The 26,921-nt window shown below is 40.4% G+C and overlaps 2 protein-coding genes across 3 annotated transcripts in view; one reads left to right on the top strand and one right to left on the bottom strand.

Annotated features, from left to right (window-relative positions):
• The window catches only part of LOC149154247 (phosphopantetheine adenylyltransferase-like), a 277,427-nt gene that overhangs the window by 220,347 nt on the left and 30,159 nt on the right, over nt 1-26,921 (top strand). The gene's annotated exons all lie outside the window — the stretch shown is intronic.
• The window catches only part of LOC149154248 (uncharacterized), a 31,940-nt gene continuing 18,328 nt past the window's right edge, over nt 13,310-26,921 (bottom strand). The window contains exon 3 of the mRNA XM_089439390.1: nt 13,310-13,723. Within this exon, the coding sequence (XP_089295516.1) occupies nt 13,310-13,723 (414 nt within the window). The remainder of the gene's footprint in view (nt 13,724-26,921) is intronic.

Raw genomic sequence — 26,921 nt, forward strand, 5'->3', positions numbered from 1 at the left:
TGAACTTGTACTGAGTGCCACGTGTCACTGTTGTGGCCTTCGGCCCTGAAAACGATACGCAACAAAATATAGTGTGTCCTCTTTCTGTCGCTATTTACGAAATTGGAATCCAATGCTTACAGAGAAAGTTATGACTATTTTCCCAACGTCCCCTGTTTGGCATGGAATTCAAGAGCCTGCCAAAACCCTAACTTCGTCAGATCATATCTCCAAAAATATAGCGAACCGAGATCTGAAATTCCGTCACGAGGTTCATCAAGATTTCGGCTCAAATGGGTTTTAATTTCAACTTTTGAAGCTTCACAGAAAAAAGTTATAGCAAAAATGCTACGATGACCTGTTTGAAGCCACAAAATCCCTACTAGAGGAGGATATGAGGGTCACTATTTATATGAAAGTCTTGAGTTGAGAGGGTCCTCAACAAGTGAACGTTGGAGGGATTTTAGGAAAAAAAAACATTATTAATTATTTACTATTCAATGACCACAACCAATTATGAGTGCCATGCCACAACCCCATAAGGTTTTAGCCCACTAATTGGGGTTACTAACTTCAAACACGAATATCTCTCAAATAGTGAAGAATTACATGGTGTGCCATATATCAGCGGAAACATATCGACGAGTAGAATCCATCTAGAAGATCCTTGACTCAGAATAGAGTAAGTTGTCAAGTCAAAATGCCCATGCAAGATCTGGGTAGCCCCTGGTGCTGCTTGGGTTGACATCAATGACAACCACTGATCAACAAGATAAAATGCCAGTTAATGCCTCTTGCCTTTCCAAAGCCTTTGCCATTGCCTTTGCCAATTTCCTTTAGCCATAATAACCAAAATGAACACCCACTAGGATGTTTTGCCCACCATTCCACTTGGAATACGTGTCCCATCACCGCGGCCTTATATATTTTTTTACATGTATTTTTACCCAGGGCTGTTACATGCAACATCTGGCTCCATATGGGGACACTTTGCTTGCAAGAAGTAACGTGAGAATCGCAAAATCTTGCATCCAAGGAAACAAAAATCCATCAAATAGATATCCATTCAACATCGAAATCATCATGCATATATAGAAAATATCGTTGGAATAGAAGATCTACTGCTTCTTGTTGTCCCCTTTTATTCAGGCTGTGTTGGCTCCATTTGTTTGATATTTTGCCCCTTTAGCTGATTTGTTGTTTGTATCTTCACGCTGGCAGATTGCTTCAGTTTGTCAGGCCAGGGTAACTCCAGAATGAGCGGGAGAGAAAAACTGATATATTATTCATTAGCTAACTCATATTTATATACATAAATACAACGGATCAGTTCATCTTCCTGATGACTGTCCAGTTCACCCATCCGTTTCGGATTAGGTGTCAACATTCCCCCCCTTAATCTGAAGGGATGTTGGTGAGTCCAAGCATCGTTCTGAATCTTTCAAGCTTTTCTCTTCCAAGCGCTTTGGTGAAGATGTCTGCAATTTGCTCGTTTGTGGAACAATGACGGAGATGGATTGTTTTGGCCTCAACATGATGTCGGATCAGATGATATTTAGTATTGATGTGCTTAGTACGATCATGGAACTTTGGGTTCTTGGCCAACTTTATTGCAGATGTGTTATCAATCATGAGTGGAGTTGATTGTATTTGTTTTACCTGCAAATCTTCAAGAATTTTCCTGAGCCACACAATTTCTTTCGTTGCTTCAGCTGCTGCCACATATTCTGCTTCTGTTGTGGAATCTGCTGGTACTGATTGTTTGCATGATCTCCAGGAGACAGCTCCTGATCCAAGACTCATAGCATATCCTGAAGTAGATACCCCAGTTTTTTTGTCTCCATCGAAGTCTGAATCAGAGTATCCAATCAAGTTGAAGTCGTCCACCTGTGTATACTTGATTCCAAGGTCTTGAGTTCCCTTCAAGTACCTTAGAACTCTTTTTGCAGCAGACCAATGTCCCTCACAAGGCTTTTGCATAAACCTGGAGAGGATTCCAACAGCAAATGAAATGTCTGGTCTGGTAGTAGTGAGGTAGATGAGACTTCCTACAAGCTGTCTATACTTTGTTGCATCCTCAAATTCCTTTCCTTCAATAGATGTGAGCTTCAAGTTTTGTTCCATTGGAGTACAAAGGGGATTGCACTCTGTCATGCCAAATCTGTTTAACAAATCTCCAATGTATTTCTTTTGAGAAAGAAATATGGACTTTGGATGTTGGGTTACTTCAATGCCAAGATAGTAATGAACATAGCCCAAATCAGTCATTTCAAAATTTTTTCCTAATTCTATCTTTATGGATGCAATATAGCTTTCATTGTTCCCTGTCATTAAAAGATCATCTACATATACCACAAGATATACAACTGTTTTGCCAACTTTCTTGACAAATAAAGTTGCATCATCAAGATCAAAATGATTGAAGTTGAGTTTCAGAAGATGCTCAGTTAGTTTTTCATACCAGGCTCGTGGTGCTTGTTTGAGGCCATACAAGGACTTCACAAGTTTGCATACTTTATGTTCATGTCCTTTCACAGCAAATCCTTCAGGCTGGGACATAAAAACATTCTCTTTTAGATCTCCATTCAAGAATGCAGTTTTTACATCCATTTGATGGACTTTCCAACCGTTCTGAGTAGCTAGTGCAAAGAGTGTCCGGATGGTGGCCCATTTTGCTGTGGGGGCAAAAGTTTCCTCATAATCGACCCCTTCCTTTTGTGCAAAACCTTTTGCCACAAGCCTAGCTTTGTGCTTGTCAAGTGAGCCATCAGCTTTGTACTTGTTCTTGTAGACCCAGTTGCAGCCAATTGGTTTGGTTCCAAATGGAAGATCAACCAGCTTCCAAGTGCCATTCTTTATGAGGGCATCATACTCCTTCTGCATCGCTTCTTTCCATTCATTATGAGAAGCAGCTTCTTTGAAGGAAGTTGGTTCAAAATCTATAGACAAGTTCAATTCACAATCATAAGTAACATCCATATCAACAGGTGAATTAGAGTTATCTACATCACCTCCATCTTGTCGGTTTGTATTTCTGGTTCCTGTTTTTCCAATTTCATCAGGATGAACACTTTCAAGTGTCTTTGTCAGCCACTTTGGGGGACCTTTTTGAGATGGTTCAGGCTACTCTGTTGATTGAGTTGGGTCTGAATCAAGATTGAGTCTCCCAATTCTATCAGTTACATCACTTAAAGCATCATCCGTTGTTGGAGTGTCATGCAGGGGAGATTGTTCTTCAGAAGAAGATTCCACATGTTGATCTAGTATAGGAATCCCCCCTTCAAGATGTGGAATCTGATTATCAAACTCTTGAAATGATTTTGGTTTTGTGAATCTATCCAAGCGATCAAGTTGCCGCTCAACAACACTGTCAGATTTGGATGATTCAAGAAAAATGACATCTCTAGATAAAACAAACTTTTTATTTACTTCATCATAGAGGCGGTATGCTTTAGATGTGTTTGAATACCCCAGGAAGATACACTTACGACTTCTAGCACCAAGTTTGTTTCTATGTACCTTTGGTATTAAAGCATAACAGGTGGAACCAAAGATCCTGAGATGTTTTACCGAAGGAACATGTCCATACCACAATTCATAAGGAGTCTTGTTTCTTATAGCACTAGATGGACATCTATTCTTTATATATGCAGCACATAGAACAGCATCAGCCCAAAACATTGTCTTTACATTTTTGAAGAAAAGCATGGATCGTACCATATTCAAAATTGTTCTGTTCATTCTTTCAGCTACACCATTCTGTTGAGGATTATAAGGCACAGTTGTTTGATGTTTAATCCCATGTTGGCGAAGATAGTGTTCAAATTCATTTGATGTATATTCTTTTCCATTATCAGTGCGAATAGACCCAATATGAGATTGTGCATCATTTTCATCCCACTTATGAAAATTCTTGAATGTTTGAAAAGCATCAGATTTGTTCTTCAATAAATAAACCCAGCACATTCTGGTGTAATCATCAATAAATGTCATGATATATTTATTTCCATTTGCAGAAGGAACAGGCATTGGACCACATAAATCTGAATGAATGAGTTCAAGCTTCCTATGTGCTCTTGAATGTGAATCATGAAAAGACTGTTTGCTATGCTTTCCTAGAATGCAAGCATCACATTGCTTATGTTTTCTAGGAATTGTAGGCAAACCAGCAACACCATTTTTCTTCAACAAGCGGAGACTATCATAGTTTAAATGTCCAAATCTAGCATGCCATAATAAACTTGATGGAAGTGTACCTTCTTCATGATGAGAAATATATGAGAAATGTTGTGTATGAGCAGAGGTTCCTTGCTGTTTAAGAAGTCTTTCTTCTTCTATACCCCTCATGACAAGTGAGTGGTCAGATGCCTTTCTTACCTCAAGCTTGCCATCAAACATATGAATGGAGTGACCTTGCTGGTGGATGTGGACCAGGGACAACAAGTTTCTCTTGAGCTGTGGGAGATATAGAACATGATCCAGAAGAAAGTCTGGAAGACCAGGCAGTTTAAGCCTGATTGTGCCAAGCCCTGATGGCTTGATTTTTGACTGATCTGCAAAGTATACTGCTCCATCAACATTGTCAGTGAAATCTTCAAAAAAATCTTTCCTATGAGTCATATGACAGGTTGCTCCTGAATCAAGCAACCAGTGATTTTTCGAAGAAGCAAGTGAAGCATTAAACAAATCTTCATTTACTCCAATGTTACATTGTGCCTCAATATAGTGAGCGGATTCAGGTGCTTTACCTTTATCTGTGTCATCAGTTTTACCTTTCTGCTGATTTCTTCTCTGCTCAACTTTGTCCCATGGTAGCTTGCATGTAGAAGCATCATGTGATCCATTTCGTTTGCAGCGAATGCAATGCAGATCTGCTTTTTCTGCTTGAGGATGTCTGCCCCCCTGCCTCTGAAGTATCTTCCTCTTCCTCTTCGTCCACCTCTTCCTCTTGTAGAATCTTGAGCAGGATGCTTTTCTTTATGAGCAAGGCAAACAGTCTCTTCAGAAGATTCAGGGACTGTTTTCTTTCCAAAGGCTTTCTCTCTTTCAGCAAACTTTTTCACAAGAGAGTCAAAGGTTATATCTTTAAGATTTCCATTTGCTTGTAAAGACTCAAGATAATTGGAGTAGGTAGGATAGAGTGCTTTGAGAAATGCAATAAGAGAGATATCCAGCTCAACCTTAGTGGATTTAATATCATGCATTATAGACTTTATTTCAGATGCAAGAGCAAGAGGATCATTATTTTTCAGTTCAAGAGTGAAGAGTTTAATCATGAGCTGAACAACTTCAAGTGCAGAATGTGTATCATAGAGTTCTTTCAACTTTTGTAAAGTTTCAAAGGCAGTGGAATAGGATGAAATATGACAACTTACTTCTTCATTTACAGATGCTGCGATCAATGCATAGGCTTTGCTGTTCTTGTTTTCCCAAATGGCGAGTTCTTTGTCTGATGTAGGCTGCACAGGGTCTTTGTCTTCTTCTCCGACACACACTCCCTTCCACAACTCATTGTAGATGAGGGTGTGTTTTACCATCCGAGACCATTCAAAATAGTTCTCCTTGCCAGTGAGAACTATTCCGACCATAGAGATGATTGAATGCATTCTGTAATCAATACTTCTGCTTGAAAAAAAAAAAAAAAACTTCCTTACAGCCTTATGCACTTATATTTTCTACAAATCCCTCTAATGTGTGACAGAAGGCATCAGAATTTCATATTATATCACTTTATGCTTCAATACAGCATTATAAAAAAACTGTGCAACTGCCTATTTAAATGCGCCAATGATTGCTTCGATAGGAAGAGAAATAATGGTGGCAGTTACGGGTACCCGTCCGCAAACAATCAATAATATTCAAAAGCTCTTTCAGATAACCAGCGTGCCCAAGAGTAATACAGTGGAATTTAATAGAATTGAAAGAGAAATGAACGTGGGAGGACGGCGTAGGAAGACTTCTGAATTGGGGGCTTCTTATACGAGTAGGAGTTGACGAAGGAGATATCTTTTCTCCAAAAGTTTCAACAAGGGAGTTGGAGGATATGTTTAAGGCATTTACAGTTCATGGAGTTGTTATTCGTCGAATAAATGACACCATTGCATTAGCAGTTTTTAGGAAACCTGCTTCTGCTTGTGAAGCACTACGAATCATTCATAGTCAATATAATATCCGTGCATTGGATGAGAATGACAGTCTTCTCAGCTTACTTTCTGATAAAGATTTGGAACCTCCCTTTCCAAGACCTCCTACTTCTGCCCGAACTGCACAGAGGATGATTGTTGGAGCTTTAAGAAGCCAAGGGCTCACCAAACTTCCGCTGGCTCACCAAAGGGGTGTTGTTCGTTAATTTGGAATTCCGACCAAGAGCAGGGACTGTGTGTTCACCTTCTTTGTCATCTCTTGGCTGAGCAAAAAACGTACAGATGCATGTAACCTGACTTCCATGTTGAAGAACATTGGTCGCAGAGCTACAACCTCTAGAATGCTAGGGTTTCGAATGATTCCAGTCGGCGTGAGGGAAGAGGGAAGGGCGTTACCAATGCAGTGACGCTTCAACGGATGTATAGTGCGCAGTCTTCATGACAGAGGCGCTCAGTCTCAGGACAGAGGGGTCATGAGGCAGCAGAAAACGGATGCGCAGAGATTCAATGAGGTGCAGGGAATCACGCAGAGGACAGAGCGCTGGCAGAGGCAGGAGTTACAGCTATTTTAGGGACTGGGACCTGTGCTCTGATACCATGTCAGGCCAGGGTAACTCCAGAATGAGCGGGAGAGAAAAACTGATATATTATTCATTAGCTAACTCATATTTATATACATAAATACAACGGATCAGTTCATCTTCCTGATGACTGTCCAATTCACCCATCCGTTTCGGATTAGGTGTCAACACAGTTAAATCCTTTCATCCGATACTCTTTAAACTCTGTAAAATATGCTTTAACTTGGCTGAGTGGTTTTGACTACGCATTCGAGTTTTTACTGTGTTTTTCACAGTAAATCACATATTGTGTCTTCCAACTGTTATCCGGGCTTGTTTTTATAAACCTGGAACAACATCTTCTAACCTGCGAAGCACAAAACTTGTTAAGAAAAACATGGTGGCTGAGGGTCTTTAATGGCTCTGCCAAGCTTGAAAGACTATCGGAGGAATCTGGGGCGTATCGGAGGCTAAATGATGGCTTGAATGGCCGCAGAGGCATAGTGGAGGCTGCGCTGTGTAAACAATCAAAACAGAGCAATAATGACTGAAAAACAATGTTCTTTTGAGTTATTGGGCAAAGCTTTTCGGGTGGGAAATGCCCGTACAGGGAGTGTACCCAAAATCGCCTAGGGCTGTTGGATTTGAATGGTCATGATCGGATGGTAAAGGAGTGAAAGAGGATTACGGAGGGATTAAATATGGCGGGAACAACTTGATTATGGATTAAAACAGAGATTAGCATTAAAAATGATGCTTTTGAATCATTTCTGCATTCAAATCGTAAAAACGATTTAACACTGCAAATCTTTACAAAACACATATGGGTGGATTTGAAAATGTGTTAAATGTGGCGGATAATAATATCGGGTCTGGGTATTATTCGCATATCGCAATCGGAGTTGGCGGGGAGTCAGGCCCATCACAATGACATATGATAATGGGCGGACGCGATGTGGTATTAAACTACAATATATATATATATGGTCGGGTCCGGGCTCTCATCACGATTGGAGATCGGATATCGCAATGGCGAGGGGTGTATGCATCAGACAAGACTGTAAAGGAGGCGCAGATGCGATATTGCTATGGAATATGATATATATTGTTTCAAGTCCGAGCCCATCGTAATCGCATATCGCAATGGCGGAAGGTGCATTGCACTGCATTCACATGAAGGACTTGCGATGCGATATTAAAATACATAGTTTTACTATAAAACTAATGTATATGTATGTTTTAAAGGTCCATGGATCCGCCGATTTGCGATGCGATATGCATAGTTTCTAATGAAACTAAAGGGTTTTTAGATATTATATTAAAGGAACTATATAATATGAGAAAAGGGGAATTCTAAGGATTTAATACATAAATTAATGTTAATATGAAAATATGAGTGGAAGGGAAAATTTTATGTGAAAAAGGGGAATTATATGGTAAGAAGGGATTTTTCATGATATTTTACTTTTTCTTGGTAAAAAGGGTTTTTACCATAGGAAAAGGGGTTCTTATGAAATGGATGATTATGGATATATGAAGGGGAAATTAGTAAATATATGAATAAATGGAGATGAATGGGAAGTTAATTAATCGATCTGTAGACCTTCATTTGCCCTGTATAATTACCTTATGAGCATAGAAACATGATTAACTATTCTATTTAATCAGAACCAAAAAATGCTACAACAGTCTCTATTACACTACACCTCTATTATGTGGAAGTAAACTGAAACTGAAACTGAAACCATGCTTCTATTACCTTCTTGATCACTAACATGGTGTAATTGATTCTCTTGCATCTTCTTTATGAGATTCTACATATCAGCAAATTGATTATCCTCCTTAACTTGTATTCTTTTAACGATCTATTCGTATTTGTCTTTTGGAAGGTCATGAGGATAACCTTGAGTGTTAGTACAACGAAAAGGGATGGACAAGTCATCCATGATGACTTGCTTAAGGGGAAAGGGAAGCTAATGGATGTCAGAGAGAGAGATCCGTGTTCAAGAAAATCAAGAGATCCACAAGAAGCGAGCCTCTAGCAGAAATTCTTGCAAAAAATGAAAGAAGTGGAGTTGCCACTTGAACATGAATCTGTCTCCAAAATCTAGAAGGAAAAAAACCGAAAAGTTAGTCAAGGAAAAAGCAGGTGGATATCAAGGAAGGCTTCCTGTCTGAGAAAAATGAATGCTTACTAGAATGTAATTTGTTTAATCGAGCTCTGAGAGCAGGGTTAAGCAAGCTACTAGGATTCTTTCTAATGTAAGCCTTTGTGAATGGATGAAATAGTGGAGTCACCACCCAAACAGGAAACTGACCCAAATGTCTAGGTGCTAAAGTGCAAATAAAGGAGTGAATAAGGCGATAAGGAGATTAGTGAATGCAGTGTCAAGAAGATGAAAATGGATCAGAGGATTATGAAGATTAATGAGAATGTCGTCAACACCAAGGTCCAATAAATTGGTCCCCGACAACGGTGCCAAAAAATGTTGTTGCCCGGATTGTACAGGCACTGCGACAACGCTCAGGACGAGGGTTGTCACTCTGATCCCTGCCCACTCCGTTCTAACTGTCTCCCAACAACGGACTATGGAGGGTAGTCGCTATGGAATGAAGTGAAGGAAAACAAGTTAATAATCAACTTACTTGGGAGACACAGATGAGTGGCCTAGCCACTTGGTTGAGATTAAGCAAGATTATTGATTAAATTAGATTTTCTATTATAAGACCAATGCCTTAATGGAATCACAAATTCTAGCTCTTATGAATTGGAACCAAATGACCGGATGGACACCCGCTGCATGAATGATTGACTAACCTATATGATATGCAAGTCCTAGGACCTATGTGAGATGCAGTGATCTTGGTAAATTTTACTTAAATGCCTAGTTTAAGTGTAACCTTCCTTTAACTATTTTGAAGCTGAGCTCCAAGGTAAGTTGTGGGAAGGAGACTAACAGGAAGCAGGCTAGGGTCTAATTAACGATACATTATGTTAGGCTTTTATCAACCGATGCCTCCGACGCTGCAGAGACTGTGGCTCTGATGACTGCAAGGTCACCGTGTTAACCATCGAAGAGTTGCCAAGGCCCCTCAAGCTAGATAAGAAGGGTTGTCCTATATCTCTATCAACTTAGTTTATGCTAGGAGGTAAATTATTAATGCAAATCTAGATCTAGTATGCTTATGCAAGAGATTATGAGTGAGATTTGTCTTGAGTTAAAATTTTCTTAAGGTGTTTAAGTACTTAATTATAATTTCTTTAAGAGTACTTAACAATAATGAATTACAATCTTAGACAAGATAAAATGCTTAGAGATACAAGTGTAAATTTCAACAATATGCCACAAGATACCAAGTAACCCAAGATGCCAAATGCTTAAAATAGTCAATCAAGATGTTGATCACAGATTTATACTAGCAATACTATTTCAAAAAATTCAGATCTTATCAATGTTGTAACAACAATGCATAAATCACTTCAAATGATGAAACTTGCCCAACACATAAAACATTGGAATTCTAATGACCAACAAATGTACTTCAGCCTGCTTAGATCACTTTAAGATGATGTATTCAGTCAAATTTCAGATCCGATTTCTTGATTTACAGTAGTAACTAAAGACAGATCAACAAGATAATGCTGCCAAAAATCGATGGCCTATATGCCCAAAAATAGTAAAATGTAGCAGAACTTGAAAATTTCGATTTTAGGGCTTTTAGAGAGTTTGAAAATATAATTTTTAGAACTGATATGTTTGTTACAGCAGAGAGTTAACCATAGATCAACAAACTAATCAAGCCAAAAATAGATGCTCAATATTTCTAAAAATAGAAAAGTTTCGCCAAACTTGAAAAAATTATTTTTTTGAGTTATTTAGAGGATGTGATTCAGAAATTTCAGAACTGATATGTTATTACAATAGTGAAACAATGATAGATCAGCAACCCAACAATGCTTAAGACAAACTCTAATATTTCCAAAAATAGTAAAATTTTCTGGAAATTGAAAATTTTAGGTTTTGGTCCTTATTAAGTATTTGATTCAGAAATTTCAGAAGTGCAAAAAATTTCAGTTATGTAGAATAATACATCAAGCTTAAATGTTAGATCTAGGACAAAACTCAAATACCTAAGAGGCCAAAATTTGTGAAAATAAAAATTTTGCAATTTTAAATGATTTTGACCATTTAGTTTGTGATTTTAGGGCCTAATTATTAGTAATTTGCTTGTTGTAATAAAACTGCAGAAAACAAGGGTTTAGAGGTCAAACCCTAGGGTCAAAGCCTTGAAGATCCCACTGTTGAAAATCAATGAAACTTTGGGATCACTTTACCGCTTGAAAAATAAGAATTTTGAGACCTTAACCTTGCAAAACCACCAAGTATTTAGCGTTAAAACTTCAGTTTAGGGTTTCAAGTCAATTTTGGGGCAAAAGAGACCAATAATTGAAGAACAAGGCTAAGGGAAGCAAATTTGTAGGGATAAATGGGCTAGGATGATAGATTGGGGGTTGAAATGGCAAGAGGAGGCCAAAAACTGAAAACCTGTGTCTTGAAAATCTTTTTTTTTTTCTTCCGTATCTGAATTTTGTCATCAAATCTTCAGTAAATGTCCCTGCAAAATTGTCTAGAGGCTAGATCTTACCTTCAAGGGCCTAGATTTAACTCTTCTCTCACTTGATTCCTTGATCCAACTTGCAAAAACGAAAATAAAAACACTCAAACCCCAAATATATACAAAATACTAAAAATCCCCAAAACCCAAGTTAGTAAAAAAAATAATTTACAGGTTAGATCTACAAAATTATTGACAAGATTTACAAATATACAAGGGTTTTAAAAATTTTAAATTTTTGAGAAAAATATTTTTATGGAGTTTTTTCCTTTGAAAAATGGCTAAAAATACTTTAGAAACCCCAATGTATACTATAGCCTTAGTGAAGATTTAATTCACCATATAAATATTTGGAATCCAAGCAACAATGATTCTTGCCCAAGTTTGTGAACTTGGAGGCCAAGGACTGAAGTTCCTGCAAGCACTATGAATTTATCTCAAAATAATTTGTTAGATCACATGGGGAATCAAACCACCTAAGATTAGTCCAAAACTATCAATAGTATGGTTCTATCTCCATCTAATGAAAAAACAAATCTTACCAATATTTAGTACAACATAGAGATGCCCGTAGTCAATACATACCACAAATCAATAAGCAAGAACACCTTGAATTGCACCCAAAATCTTTATTATGATTGAAAAAAAAGTTCCCAGCGGGACAATAGTTACAAAGCTGGTTCAACAGAAATTTTCTAGCCAGAGATCAAGATGAGTAGAGACTCAATTGACTCTTTAATTTATAGATAAATCCTCCAAATGGAAAAATAACAACTAGTTTCTTTGATCCTTGTTAAAATAATCTTGGTCGTTGATAAACACTTCAAGATCTTTTAATCTTGGCCCTTGATTTTTTATTTTTTGAGGTATTTTCGAATTTATCATTTAATTCCATTTTAATTAGCTCAATATTAATTATTTAGAGCTAATTTCCTAAAAAAATTGACTTTGACTTAACCACCAAAGTCCACGGTCCAATTTTTTTTTTTAAAAGACAATATTCCCTTGGTGGAAGACCTTTAAAAATTGATTTTTTTAAGACCCACGAATTTTTCCATTTAGAGAATTTATTTTTCTAAGACAATTTAACTTGATTTTTTTTAATTAATTAATTTTCTGGCTTAGGATTTAATTTTATTTTGTCAGAAAAACTAATTAATTTACACTAGGGGATTAATTATTTTTCCAACCCTAATACATATGATTTTTCATGTACAAGACTCAAAGAGGGAATACAAATTTGTCGTAGACCCTCAAGACACATAACCCATCTGCGACTCAATATGATCTAGTAAACCAAGTGATTTGTAATAAAATAATTAAGCCAATTAGCTTAAATTATTCCCAAACCACTTTTACATTAGACTCGACTAAAACACTAGGACTCACTTGATAATTCAACAATAAATTTCATCCTAGCTTTGGGGGTTTAAGTTGGAGGGAAAAAACTCTTCTGATTAGCTGTGTCAAAAAGGCAGGAATCAGTGAGGGTTAAAAACCTTCTAGGATGGAATATGTCATCAAATTATAGGCTTACCTAGGTTGTTACATAGACTTAAGGTTTTACTAAGATCATTTACAACATATAACTTGCAGAATGTGATGACCATGACACAAACTACTGATATGTGATCCGATCCTCATTGAAAAAGTTGGCACTTTCGTTTTCCTGGAACTTTGACAATTTGAGTGCAACAGGTCCTTAGCCGACAGCCAGCAGCCCCTTGCAACGACCAGATAGCTCGATGTTCCACTATCTCTGCCACCTGAGCCAACCATGTGGTTCCTTGCCCATCTGTTATGATCGTATGTTTGAAGGTGGGCCTCCTGACCCTGAAGGTGTGGCTTCTCATTGTTGTAGTTGAGTATTTTTGTTTACTTATCATGGACACTTTTGGGCATGGATTGGTGGGGTGATTTGGCGAAAAGAGTGGGCTAGGTCTGTACTCTTGTCTCCTCTACCCGATTTGGTGGTTAACCGTGTATCCTAGTCTCGTGGGATCTCCTTTATTAGCAATTGAATTTAGGGCTGACCAGTGTAACAGGAATCGACGAGTACTCGCGAGTTAAAATCGGATCGCCAATGAAACGAGCAGAGTCAAAACTCTGCGAGTCAAATCGCATTAACCGAGTTTGACTCGTGGTCAATGCGAGTTTGACTCGCAAGTCTGTGATTGGGCCGATTTCCATGTTTTTTTCCCGAGTCCCGCCGGTTTTGGATTGTCGCTTTATCGGGTTTTCATTGTTCACTACGCTGCCGCCAGTTTGCTTGTTCACTTCGCTGTCGCAGAGAAACCTCATTCCACGACGCTGCTGAGACAGACGCCGCAGAGAAGCCGCATTCCACTGTCCATGACGCCGCAGAGAAGCCGCATTCCATTGTCCACGATGCCGCAGAGAAGCCGCATTCCACCGTCCACGACGCTGCAGAGAAGCCGCATTCCAGACAGACGGGCAGAGAAGAGTCAAGACACAGTTCACTTTGCAAGTTTGCTGACAGACGGATTTTCCAGTTTCCACTGTGAATCGTGGGATAGCCCTAGTCTAGTAATCCTCCATCTTCGTGAGCAAACAACAGTGAACTTATCTGAAGCATGCACGCAACACCACATAGGTTCTAGGCGAAGGAGTGGGCTTCAAAATGGAAATTTCCTGAGCGGTCCAGGAAGTCGTGGAAAATCCTTCGTCAACTCTATCTAGGTAACTTCTATTTCAAAGTGGGATATAGGTCTATAGGTTCTGTGGGTAGCTTCTTTGTTTTCATCCTGTTGGGGGATCTACCCCTTCCTAGTCGAGTTACTAAGTAAAGTTGGGAACTTATCATAAAAGAGTGCCTTCCGAGTGTCCTTAAATGTGTTCACAAAGAGCCTGAAATACCTTCAAATAACATGGCATTGTGACCTCGAACACACCTCAATAAAACCTAGAGTAGACTGCAAATGTTCTTAGAGAGGGTCTCTAGTATTATGTAAAGTAGACAAAGGAAACAATTAATATGCCTTATTGGTTTTTAATATAGACAGAGCACCCTCTTATAGCGAAGCAAAAAGGGATTTCATTTAATTTTTTAGATTTCTAGCATATTTTAAATTTTTGGATCATTTTTAAATTTAATTTTTTATTGTCTTTCACAGGAGCCACAAATTAAATAGAAGCCATGACTCCAAATCTTAACAGAAGCTACAAATTAAACACAAGTCCAAAACAACAACAATGCCGAGGGAGAAGGACTTTGCTTGGGCTTATTGTGACAAGATTCCCAGAGACCCCAAGCTCCTTTGTAAATTTTGCAAAGTGAAATGTGGTGGAGGCATTTATAGATTCAAGTTCCACCTTGCACAAATACCTGGCCATAATATAGGTCTTTGCAACAAGGTTGACGATAATGTCAAACACCAAGCAAACTTGGCCATTGATATGTTGTGTCAGCATAATGCCAAGAAAGCAAAGCAAAATAGTGAAATAGGAACTCTTGGAGTTGATGGTTTTTCTTCCACTACCCCCTTGTCACCTCTCTCTGTTGAATCCTCAATGTCGTTCCCAAGTTTCCTACACATGCCTCCAAGTCCAAGTCAAACTCAAGGCCAAATGAGTCCTTCCTTCAACACTGGAGGTGGAAACATAAACACCTTTTTTGCTCCCCGCACAAAACCCCGTTCCCAACCTACCTTGGATGCCACTGCTTGGAAAAAAAATATCCATAGTCAGGCAAGGAAGGCCATTGCTAACTTTTGGTACTATTCTGACATACCTTTCCACTGTGCTAGAAGTCCTTATTGGCAAGCTATGATTGATGCAGTTGCTGTTGTAGGTCCAGGGTTCAAAGCCCCTACATCAGAGAGCCTTAGGACAGATTTGTTGTTAGAGAGTGTTGAAGATGTCATGCTTGTGCTAGCTGAGTTTCGTTCATCATGGGTAGAAACAGGGTGCACCATCATGAGTGATGGATGGACAGATCAGAGGAATAGAACTTTAATAAATTTCCTTGTATCTTGTCCCGCAGGCACAATGTTTCTCAAATCAGTGGATGCTTCAGACAAGGTTAAGACTGCCCAACTTATCTGTGAAATGATGGAGGAAGTCATTCAAGAAGTGGGAGAAGAACATGTTGTACAAATTGTCATCGATAATGCAGCTAATTATATGGTTGCTGGTAGACTTTTTGAGATTAGGCACCCCACTATTTTTTGGACCTCTTGTGCTGCCCATTGCATAGATTTAATTGCTTGAGGACATTGGTAAGCTTCATTGGATACATGAGGTTGTGGAGAAGGCAAAATCCATAACCAAATACCTATACCAGCACACTATTGTCCTAAACACGATGAGAAAATACACTGTAGGTAAAGAAATTGTTTGACCTGCAGTGACTAGATTTGCAACAAATTTCATATCTTTGCAATCTGTGGTTGAGCAAAAGATAAATCTGAAGAGGATGTTCTTGGGACCTGAGTGGATGGCATCTAAACATTCCAAGACCCTTGAAGGCATCGAAATTGTTGCACTTGTGTTTAATGTTGGTTTCTAGAAAGATGCCGAAGAGATTATTGCTGTGACGGAGTCCCTTGTTAGAGTTCTTAGGTACTTCAAGTCTTTTAACTTTTTCATTTTTAAAATTTCATTTCAAGCTTCTTTTTATTTACAATGTTTCATATTTCTTTAAATTTGAATGCTTGAACTTTCAGGATGGTTGATGATGACAAACCCGCTGTGGGTTACGTTTATGAGGCGATGGATCTCGCAAAGGAGGCCATCAAAAGAAGATATGGGGATGATGAGACAAAGTGTATGCCTCTTTGGGACATTATAGATGCACGTTGGGATAGGCAATTACATTCCCCCTTACATGCTGCTGGGTACTTCTTAAACCCACAATATTTTTATGATAAGAACAAATTTAATGAGGATGGGGAGGTTGGCAGAGGACTTATGACATGCATGGAAAGGTGCTTCCCTGATCCAGAATATCAAAGTCGTGTCTTTTCCCAACTACAAGATTATAGGGCGCCATCTAAATTGTTTGCCTATACCAGTGCTATAAGAGAAAGGTCTAAGATGTTGCCAGGTACCCAGCTTGAAGGCTTCATCAATTCATTAAGTTTGTTTAAACTTTATTTTTTATGTTAAATGTTTTATTAAAGTTTCTTGTCTTTTTAAGTTTTTACTATTTAGTACTTCTACTCACAAACCCTTGCCACTTGCAAGGTATTTGGTGGCAAAACTTTGTAGTGATACGCTAGATTTGAAGAGATTTGCCATTCGAATCTTAAACCAAGCATGCAGTGCTTCAGGTTGTGAACACAACTGGAGCATGTTTGAGAAAATACATTCTAAGAAGCGCAACCGATTGACACAAAAACGCTTGAATGACCTTGTATTTGTCCATTACAATCTACGACTTCGCAACAAACAAATACTAGGTGAGACTCGAGAGCTTGAATTTGAAGGTTTCATAATCTAGTTTGTACTTTAAAGTTCAAACTTCAAACTTCAAAGTGAAACTTTAATTCACATTTCAATGTCTCATGATAATGACAGGTTTGGATCATTCACCAATCGACCTTGAAGAGATAGATTTGCAAACTACAAATGCGGTAGACTGGGTCCAATTAGTGGAGGCTCCTCTTTTAAGCCTTCATGACTTGGAGAACTTTGAGAGTCAAGCAAGCGAAGGAGTGGGAGGAATCCCTTCTAGTTCTCACTCTTAAGAGTTTTAGACTCTTAGTTACTGATTTTTTTCTGATTAGTATGCAATTTTTTGTAAACTTTTAGAAGCATATGCTTCTGGTTCTATGTAGTCACTAGTTAGGACTCGGGAGTCAAGACTCAGTACTTTGGATCATGTTTGGACTCATAACATATATGAGATACTTATTCATTCATGATATTTTGGACATCTATTGATATTATGCATTGTTTGGACATGCCTATACCGAATATTAATGAAAAATGTTTTTTTTTTAATTCAATATATGTGTATATTTTATTTAATGAATTTAGCGAATTTTTGCCGATTTTTTCCCGATCCGATTACAACTCTTTGCTCTTTTTCCTTGTCGATTTATTGCCGATTCCGAGTCTGGTAACATTGGGGCTGACGCTGCATGGGAAATCCCGATTTTGGTTGTGTGATCCCGCTTCCCGACACCATATACATCACTGCCATTTGCTGATTACGACCCCATTCATCATATTTCCCATCCGGGTCCACATGTGTTCACTGGGTCCACAAGGAGCTAGCCTCCCCTTTCCCTTGTCCACACCTTGGGCCGGGCCTGGAAAGATGCCCCGAAGGTTGATGCAGCTAAAAACAAAAGGAAAAGCATATTTGGCCACTCTCAACAGGAAATTGTACCATAAAATGCAAAAGATGGTTGCGACATACACATTTAGCATGTGGGAAAAACGCAAACATAAGCTCTACCCCTTATTTGTGGCCATCACCCTGGTTCCTATGGGCCTTAGATGAGTTCCCTCCACATTAAGAAACCCATGATTGTCCCAACCCTTGGTGGGCGATGAACTACTCCACATTAAAGGGGGTATCAACTGCTGTATCCTGCACATCATGCTCTCATTCCATGGAGCCTGGAGCAGTTATAAAGAAAAATCAATCAAAGGCAAAAGGCATATGAAGACGGGTGGAAAAACAAAGGTCGGGTTTACTTATGTACTACGATTGCTCCCTCCTACACTCATATACCCAAGTGTGGGCTTCCCCTATTATAGCTACCCTTGTACCATTGCATGTGGCTTGGAGCTTTTCCCTTGATCCCCACTCCATTCCATCATTATATCCAGTGTTTTAAAAACCGGCCTGTTTGAACCGGTAACTGGTCAAACCGGTCGGTTCACTAGCCCACTAGGTCAAACCAGCAGAAAAACCCGGTTTGACCCCTCATTTCGCCAAAAAAAGGAAAAAACTGGTCCTAACTGGCCGGTTTATGGTCAAACCTGCGAGTTAGCTGCCAAGGCCACGGAGGACCCACACAGCGTGGTTTTCCAAGGTTGTAGGGTGTTTTGGAGGGAAAATAAGGGTTCTTTCCCTCCAAAAACACCCTCTCCAAGCCTTTAAAAGGACCTTGTCCCTCTCATTTGTCTCACACATCTCATTTGGAGTATTTGTGAGTTTGATTGGGAGCTTGGAGAGTGTTGAATTTTCACTGGAGTAGTCATCTTGGAGGCTTGGAGTTAGAGTTCGAGCTATTTTGGAGATAATTTGGAGTTGTCAGTGGAGTTGGCATCTTCAAGAGGAGGCTAAGGAAGCTAGTTTGCATTTCCAGGTAAGGATTTTTACTTGAAAATTCCTCATTTGACTGCTGTCCACGTATTAAATTATTTTATGTGTTCTAAATTTCTAACTTCTATCATCTATGCTATCAAATCTGTAGTTCTATGCTATCAAATTTTGTAGGCTACATGTGCATTTGTTTTCCTAAATTTAGCTTTTCTTTTCCATGTTTCTTAGTTGCAATTTTTTTTAAATTGCAGATTCCTTTGCAAATTTTAATTATTTCAAGCCAACATGGCTCCAAAAGCCAAGGACAGTAAGTGGACTCATTGTGATTTGATTGATGGAAAAATGATATGCAAATTCTGCCATAAACCTATTGGGGGTGGGGGTATTCTCAGATTGAAGCAACACTTGGCTGGGGTAAGAGGCCAAGTAAAGCCATGTGAAGCACCAAATGAAGTGTTAGGTCCTATTATGACAGCATGCCTTTCCAAGCTTGAAAAGATTCATGAGGATAAGGCTAGGGAGAAGGCCGTCCAAGATGACATTGCAAGGAAGAGGGAATTATTAGAAGCCATGAAAGAGAGTGGGTATGATGATTATGAGATTCAAGCCTCCTTTTCTATCCCTTCCACCAATGATCCCTTTCACTATGTTCATCCTTCTTTTGGCCAACTATCAAAAGGAACAAAGAGAACAAACATCCATAGTTATTTCTCATCCTCTGCCAACATTGCCTCTTCTAATTCCACTTCCTCCCAGCGAAGTCGTCAACCCACTTTGCATCAACATTGGAAAAAATAATGCAAAGAAACTTCTTATCAATACATTGCTAGATGGTGGTATGATGCATATATCCCATTTAATGCTGCTTGCTCATCTTATTACCAAGCTATGTGGGACTCTGTTATAGCTACAGGAAAGGGCTTCAAAGGCCCTAGTATGCATGACTTGAGGGGAGCTCTTTTGCAAAAAGATATTTCTTCCATTGATGAGTATTTGGCTGAGTATAAAGATTCATGGCTCAAAATAGGTTGTTCCATTATGTCAGATGGATGGGCCGATGGAAAGAACCGCACTATCATTAATTTCCTTATTTCTTGCCCTCAAGGAACCATGTGTTTCAGATCAGTTGATGCATATGATAAGGTGAAGGATGCAACCCTTCTATTTGAGCTTTTGGATGGCATTATTCAGGAAGTGGGGGAGCAGAATGTTGTGCAGGTCATCAACGATAATGCCTCAAACTATGTTCTTGCTAGAAAGATGCTTGAGTCCAAATATAGGACCATATTTTGGACTCCATGTGCTGCACATTGCATAGACCTCATGCTTGAGGACATAGGCAAAGTGGAATGGGTAAAAAAAACTGTAGAGCATGCCAAGTGCATTACAAAATACATTTACAACCACTCATGGGTATTGAGCCTAATGAGGAAAAACACTGGGGGCAAAGAGTTTGTTAGGCCTGCAATTACGAGATTTGCAACTCACTTCCTCACGTTGCAATGTCTCAAGCTCAACATAAAAACCTACAGAAAATGTTTTCTTCTGATGATTGGACTGAATCTCGGTGGGTTCGTAGACAAGATGGAAAAGACAAGAAAAAGAAAGTGTTTGGCAATAATTTTTGGAAAAGGTCTGCAGAGCTTGTGAAAATTACCAAGCCCCTTGTTAAGGTGCTAAGGATGGTGGATGGGGAAAAATTGGCCATGGGCTACATTTATGAGGCTATGGATCAGGCAAAGGAGAAAATACGGGCAGCTTACAAGGACAGGTTAGTTAAATATGGCTGCATATGGGAGATCATTGATAACAGATGGAACAAGCAACTCCATCGTCCTATACATGCAGTTGCGTATTTTTTGAACCCAAAGTATCATTATAAAGCTCGGCTAGGAGATCTATAGGATGGTGAGGTCAGAGCTGGATTGACTGATTGCTTGGACTGCATGGTCCCTAGCCATGTAGACCAATTGGAAATACATAGACAATTTACTCTTTTCAGTATGGCAGCTGGTACCTTTGGCAAAAACTTGGCAAAGATGGCAAGAGATGTGGATCAACCAGGGAAGAAATTCTAATTTCCAATTTGTTTTTTTTTTCAAGTTAAATTGTTTACAAATTTACAATTCAAATTATCTATAAATACTTGTAATTTGTAAATAAGCAATGAAATGAACTAAGTTACTAATTAATGCCTTTTTCTTTGCATCACATTGATGGGAGACCTTTGGCGGCCAGTGTCCTCAATTGCAAAAGTTTGCAATTAGAGTCCTCAGCCAAACTTGTAGTGCTTCAGGTTGTGAGCGCAATTGGTCTGTTTTTGAGCGCATACACTCGAAGAAGAGAAACCGTTTGGAACAAAAATGGATAAATGATCTTGTCTTTGTGCGATACAACCTTTGACTAAGGCAGAACCAAATGATGAACAAAACACCTGATCTAGATCCCATTATGTTGGATGATATTGATCCAACGTCAGAATGGGTGGAGGAGACTGAAGATCCCGTGTTTGATGCTGATTTTGATATTGACGTGGCATTAGCGGGGGATGAAGCAAATTTAGTGGCGCCATCAGAACTAGGATCAGTAGCCACATCAAGGAAAGGCAAACATCCAATGGAAGGCACTGTTGAATTTCCACGACCTTGGGTCTAGGTTAGAGTCTTAAAATCAATGATGCTACCAAACCAAGAATCTCAACGATAAACTACTTTGCACAACGGAAATATAAAGTAGTAAATCACACACGCACAAAACATAGACAACTTTTTAATTTTTCAACCCAATGTCGTTATATTAACAACATATAATACAATAGTCTAGGGCTTCCGTACCAGGGCTAATGGCCCTTAGTACAAGATACAAAACTGGGGCTTGGTGTCAGTGTATCGAAAACCAATCTGCCCTCAACAAGATACTCTGACCATCTGGCTGATGAAGTCAACTCTCTCAGCTCCCCTCGGTCATACCTTGTACCTGCCTAGTCCTTCGGCTCCCGATCTATCGGTCCTGCCTCTATCAATGCTTCAAGTCCATTTGATCACTGAATCTCGGCTATCCAATCTGCTCTCTAGCTGTGCCTTCGTCCATCAAGGCCACAACACATCGAGACTCCTATCGAGTTGTTCATAGCTCCACTTGTGAACAACTCTCGATCTGCCCACTGCTGCTCAGCTATTCAGGGACTTCAGCCCACTATGGTCTTCCTTCGCTGCTCCGATGAAGACCAAAATAGAGAACGGAGGGTTGCCACCTATCACTGCAAGATGTGCATCTCCCACAATGAATACAGGGTAGGAGGACTACCCATCATCTGCTGTAGAAGTCCTTCGCCACACACAAGTCTTGGGCTCCACAACTGCTCCTCTGGTTCGTCAACCCTTGAGCTCAACAACTGGCTCTCTCGCAACTATCTTTGTCCAACAAGGTGTTGCTCATCGGGTTCCAACTTGGACACTATCACGCTATCCTTCAGCAGACCATAAGTGCCCAATCTCGTCCACACTTGGTCTTCTCTACGCTGCCCTCCAACAGTCCACAAGAGACCAAGTCCACGTTGTAGTATCTGCACCTTGTTAGGGCATCCCCACACTTGGGAGACCCTTACACACGGTTGCCCACAAACTTTTCCAATCCGCCCTTTGCTCTGCAATAGAGAAGCTATTGCACAAATCTAGGCACCTCAATGTGTCCTCGCCTAGGACACCATCAATCCATCATACATGGGTCCATCTGCAACATACCTTGCTGCTGTCCTCTTGCCTTGCGATCTAATGTGTCTATTGTCACCTTGGCTGCTTGGTAGGCCTCCCAACAGTCCATGTGGGCTCCTCCAAACAACTCCTAAGGCCTCCTAAAAGCAACCCACAAACTAACCCAAGCAGTGGTCAACACTTTGACCCAATGCACAACAATCTTCTGCTCCAAGTCTGTTTCTCAATCAATGTGGAATCTGTCACTAGTGTAGGGCATCTAATCACCAGATCTGCCCTTCCTCCTTGACTTCTGCAGCTTGCCCTTAACTGATCCAAATCTGATCCTAGAATAGGATCCAACACCCCTCCAAAACACTGCTGAACTAATGTTTTCTTCTGTGTTTTTGACAACCCTGGTTAGGGCATGTGCTGCAGCCCTAAACCCTTATGACAGTCCACAAACCAACCCTCAAAGGGCTGCAACATTCCTTGGGAAGCCTCCTCCTTGTCCACACTGCCTTCTTGAGGGGCTAGTCCACCTTGACAACCCTCTACGCAACTCTTGCTGTGTGCTAAGGCCTGTGGCCTAGCACTGCAACACTAAATCATGAGACAGTCCCTACGCATGCCCAAACACACCTATTTCTTCAACGTTTTGTCCCTCTAGCTCTTCGGCCTTCACTGCCCAACAACTCGGCCCTTGAACAACAACTGAGACTTGTCTTGATAGCCCTCAAACAACCCTAAGACAATCCACAAATCAACCTTGCAAACAGTCCTCTTCTATGCTGCTTCTTGGCCTCAAACAGACTTGTCTCCACGCTGTCTTGACCCTCTCTTGTTGCGGCTAGGGCATCTGAATTTCAGAGCTCTTCCTTGGAGGAATGTCACACCAATGGATGCTCTAAAACACTCCAATACACCTTGTATTTATACACATACAAGGGCTCAACGAATTGATGAAGAGACCCTTCTATTGTTTACACCAAGCCTACATGACTTGGTAACCAATAATTAATTAGGCAACTTCAAAAATTCATTTCTCTCTAAGGACAACTCGGATTTGGACGATTCTCATTGCGTTGGAGTCGTATCGCCGAGCACTATCATCCTCATCCATCACTTGTAGTATCTTCATCATGGTTTTGGCCCAAATCACGATGGGTGCAAAACCCGCAAGCTTGGACCTCAATCTCGGATATGCAACATCATGATCCGATGAAGACTCTAGCTTGCCAACCTGTAGTCCATGACATGAAGCCGTCTCGATCAACCTAATCTCGTCCGTGCCAAAGAAATCCTCGAGCTATCCCAACCATCCATGACAAGACATAGGAAGTCCACGATCTACAAATCGCCACACAACATACTGAAGTGCACCAGGTTCACCACCGATTTGCCAGAACTGCCAGCCCATCTCATCATGTAGTCTATCGAGACCTCATCTCCATGTTTCCAGCTGAACCCTCTGCTCCATGATCTAGACACCCACAAATCCCTCTGAGTTGCTTTGCTATGCACACTCTGATTCACTGTCCCTCAAAGTAGCTCAGATACGCTCTGATACCATGTCGAATTTCCACGACCTTGGGTCTAGGTTAGAGTCTTAAAATCACTGGTGCTACCAAACCAAGAATCTCAACCATACACTACTTTTCACAACAAAAATATAAAGCAGTAAATCACACACGCACAAAACATAGACAACTTTTTAATTTTTCAACCCAACTTCGTTATATTAACAACATATAATACAACAGTCTAGGGCTTCCATACCAGGGATAATGGCCCTTAGTACAAGATACAAAATTGGAGCTTGATGTCAGTCCATCGACAACAATCTGCCCTCAACAAGATACTTTGACCATTTGGGTGATGAAGTCGACTCTCTCAGCTCCCCTCGGTCGTACCCTATACCTGCTCAGTCCTTCGGCTCTCGATCTGCAGCTCCTACCTCTATCAATGCTCCAAGTCCATTTGGTCATTGAATCTCGGCTATCCAATCTTCTCTCTAGCTGTGCCTTCGTCCATCAAGGCCACAACACATCGAGACTCCTATCGAGTTGTTCATAGCTCCACTTGTGAACAACTCTCGATCTGCCCACTGCTGCTCAGCTATTCAGGGACTTCAGCCCACTATGGTCTTCCTTCGCTGCTCCGATGAAGACCAAAATAGAGAACGGAGGGTTGCCACCTATCACTGCAAGATGTGCATCTCCCACAATGAATACAGGGTAGGAGGACTACCCATCATCTGCTGTAGAAGTCCTTCGCCACACACAAGTCTTGGGCTCCACAACTGCTCCTCTGGTTCGTCAACCCTTGAGCTCAACAACTGGCTCTCTCGCAACTATCTTTGTCCATCAAGGTGTTGCTCATCGGGCTCCAACTTGGACACTATCACGCTATCCTTCAGCAGACCATAAGTGCCCAATCTCGTCCACACTTGGTCTTCTCTACGCTGCCCTCCAACAGTCCACGAGAGACCAAGTCCACGTTGTAGTATCTGCACCTTGTTAGGGCATCCCCACACTTGGGAGACCCTTACACACGGTTGCCCACAAACTTTTCCAATCCGCCCTTTGCTCTGCAATAGAGAAGCTATTGCACAAATCTAGGTACCTCAATGTGTCCTCGCCTAGGACACCATCAATTCATCATACATGGGTCCATCTGCAACATACCTTGCTGCTGTCTTCTTGCCTCTCGATCTAATGTGTTTGTTGTCACCGTGGCTGCTTGGTAGGCCTCCCAACAATCCACATGGGCTCCTCCAAACAATTCCTAAGGCCTCTTACAACCACCCCACAAACCAACCCAAGCAATGGCCAACACTTTGACCCAATGCACAACAATCTTCTACTGCAAGTTTGCTGCTCAATCATTATGGAATCTGTCACTAGTGTAGGGCATCTAATCACAAGATCTTCCCTTCCTCCATGACTTCCATGGATGCCCTTAACTGATCCAAATATGATCCTAAACTAGGATCCAACACCTCTCCAAAACACTGTTGAACTGATGTTTGCTTTTGTGTTTGTGACAACCCTGGTTAGGGCACGTGCTGTAGCCCTTGCGCTTGTAGGGTGAGTGTTGAGAGCCATGGGCCTCCACCATAACAGAGAGCACATCATGAATCCCCAACACCACTTAGTGATTACTCGTGTTACACCTTTTGGATGAGGATGATGCACCTGGATCACCATGCCCAACTGGCTTCACACTTGCACCATACACCTGGTAGATGTTCCAGGGTCCAGATGAGGATGTGTCTCATTGCAGGAGACAAAGGGAGGGCTTATGTCATGGTCTACAGGCATTATCGATCCACTTGGAGACCCATGATGATGTCATTGTGCCCCCACACCCACTTGGGGACACCACATGTGACATGCTTTGGAGTCTATTCTCTCACCTTGGCACACTTTGGACTCCACTAGGCCTTCTCAAAGGCCCAACAATTCATTATGTTGATTATTCTTCCCTCTTGAGAGGCTTATTTTGTATTATTGAGCTATCTTGGTGGGCTTGTCACCAAGGGATGTTATTGTTGGACAATATTTTATTATTTGGGGCTTAATTAGGCCTAATTAGGAAAATCGAACTCTTTAGGGAGGATAAAAATAGATGAGAGGCTCATTCATTCCTCTCCTCATCACTTGGATTGGATTAGTATCTTTTTGGAGAATTTTGTGTGCCCTTTTATAGGACGAGTTTGGTTTCATGGATGAATTTTGATGTTTGGATACTATTCTCTTGATCTTAGAGCTTCAAAATTGTGTTGATTTGATGATTGGATATACTCATTGTACATGTAAGTGCTCTTTTTCATGTCTATCTTTATATTTCTCTTGTCACATGATTAATGTATGGGATTTTCGCTCTCTAGGTCTGAAATTGCCTTTAATTTATGCGAATTGTGGAATTTTTTGATCTCTTGAAGTGTTGCATATGTTACATGTGTCATGTATGATAAGTGAATGTTCCTAGAGGTTCAATTTCATTAAATACACCTTGATAAGTCATCAATTCATGTACATCAAAGTATAAATTCCTTGGTAGCTGCTTGCATGCCCTAATTTGCCATGCGAAGTTGCCTAAAGGTCTCCTTGATTGGGTAAAGTCTTTCAAAATCACAAAATCACCTTGACCCCATCTCTCCCAAAGGCAAGGCACTGATCTAACCATTGGTGGTCACCTAAAAGAATATTTTCCTCGCCTTTTGACTCCTTCTTGGCCTAACCCTAGTAGGTCACCTAGGGCATCAAGTAAATTTCATTGTAGCCATCCAAAATCCTTGAATTTTGGTCCACTACTGCGCTGGTGTTTGCTCAAGACTCAAGAGGTCCTCCAAGTTTAAGGCATATTCGACGGTGGAATCCCAAAATATAGCAAGCCCTAGTCACAAGACCATTCCTTTCCCTAGGTTGATTTGTGTTAGTGTGTTCACTTGGATCATTGTTTCAAATCTCAAAAGAAAATTAGTCATTTGATCCTATTCTTTTCCCTAATTAGGTCAAGCCCCTCTTTGGTCGATCAACTCCATACCCTTGATATAGTATGGGTCGACTTGGGTTCTTTGTGGTCCCACAACTCTATAATTCAAATTCCACAAAGATTGCATAGAATCCATTTCTCCGCAAGGATTCTTAGGTCTAGGAAGCCCCTTGCCAAGGTTTATCCTCCA

This window comes from Pinus tabuliformis, chromosome 9 (assembly GCF_031772625.1).
Source record: "Pinus tabuliformis cultivar Carrire ecotype Pingquan chromosome 9, CPIR1, whole genome shotgun sequence".
Lineage (NCBI taxonomy): Eukaryota > Viridiplantae > Streptophyta > Pinopsida > Pinales > Pinaceae > Pinus > Pinus tabuliformis.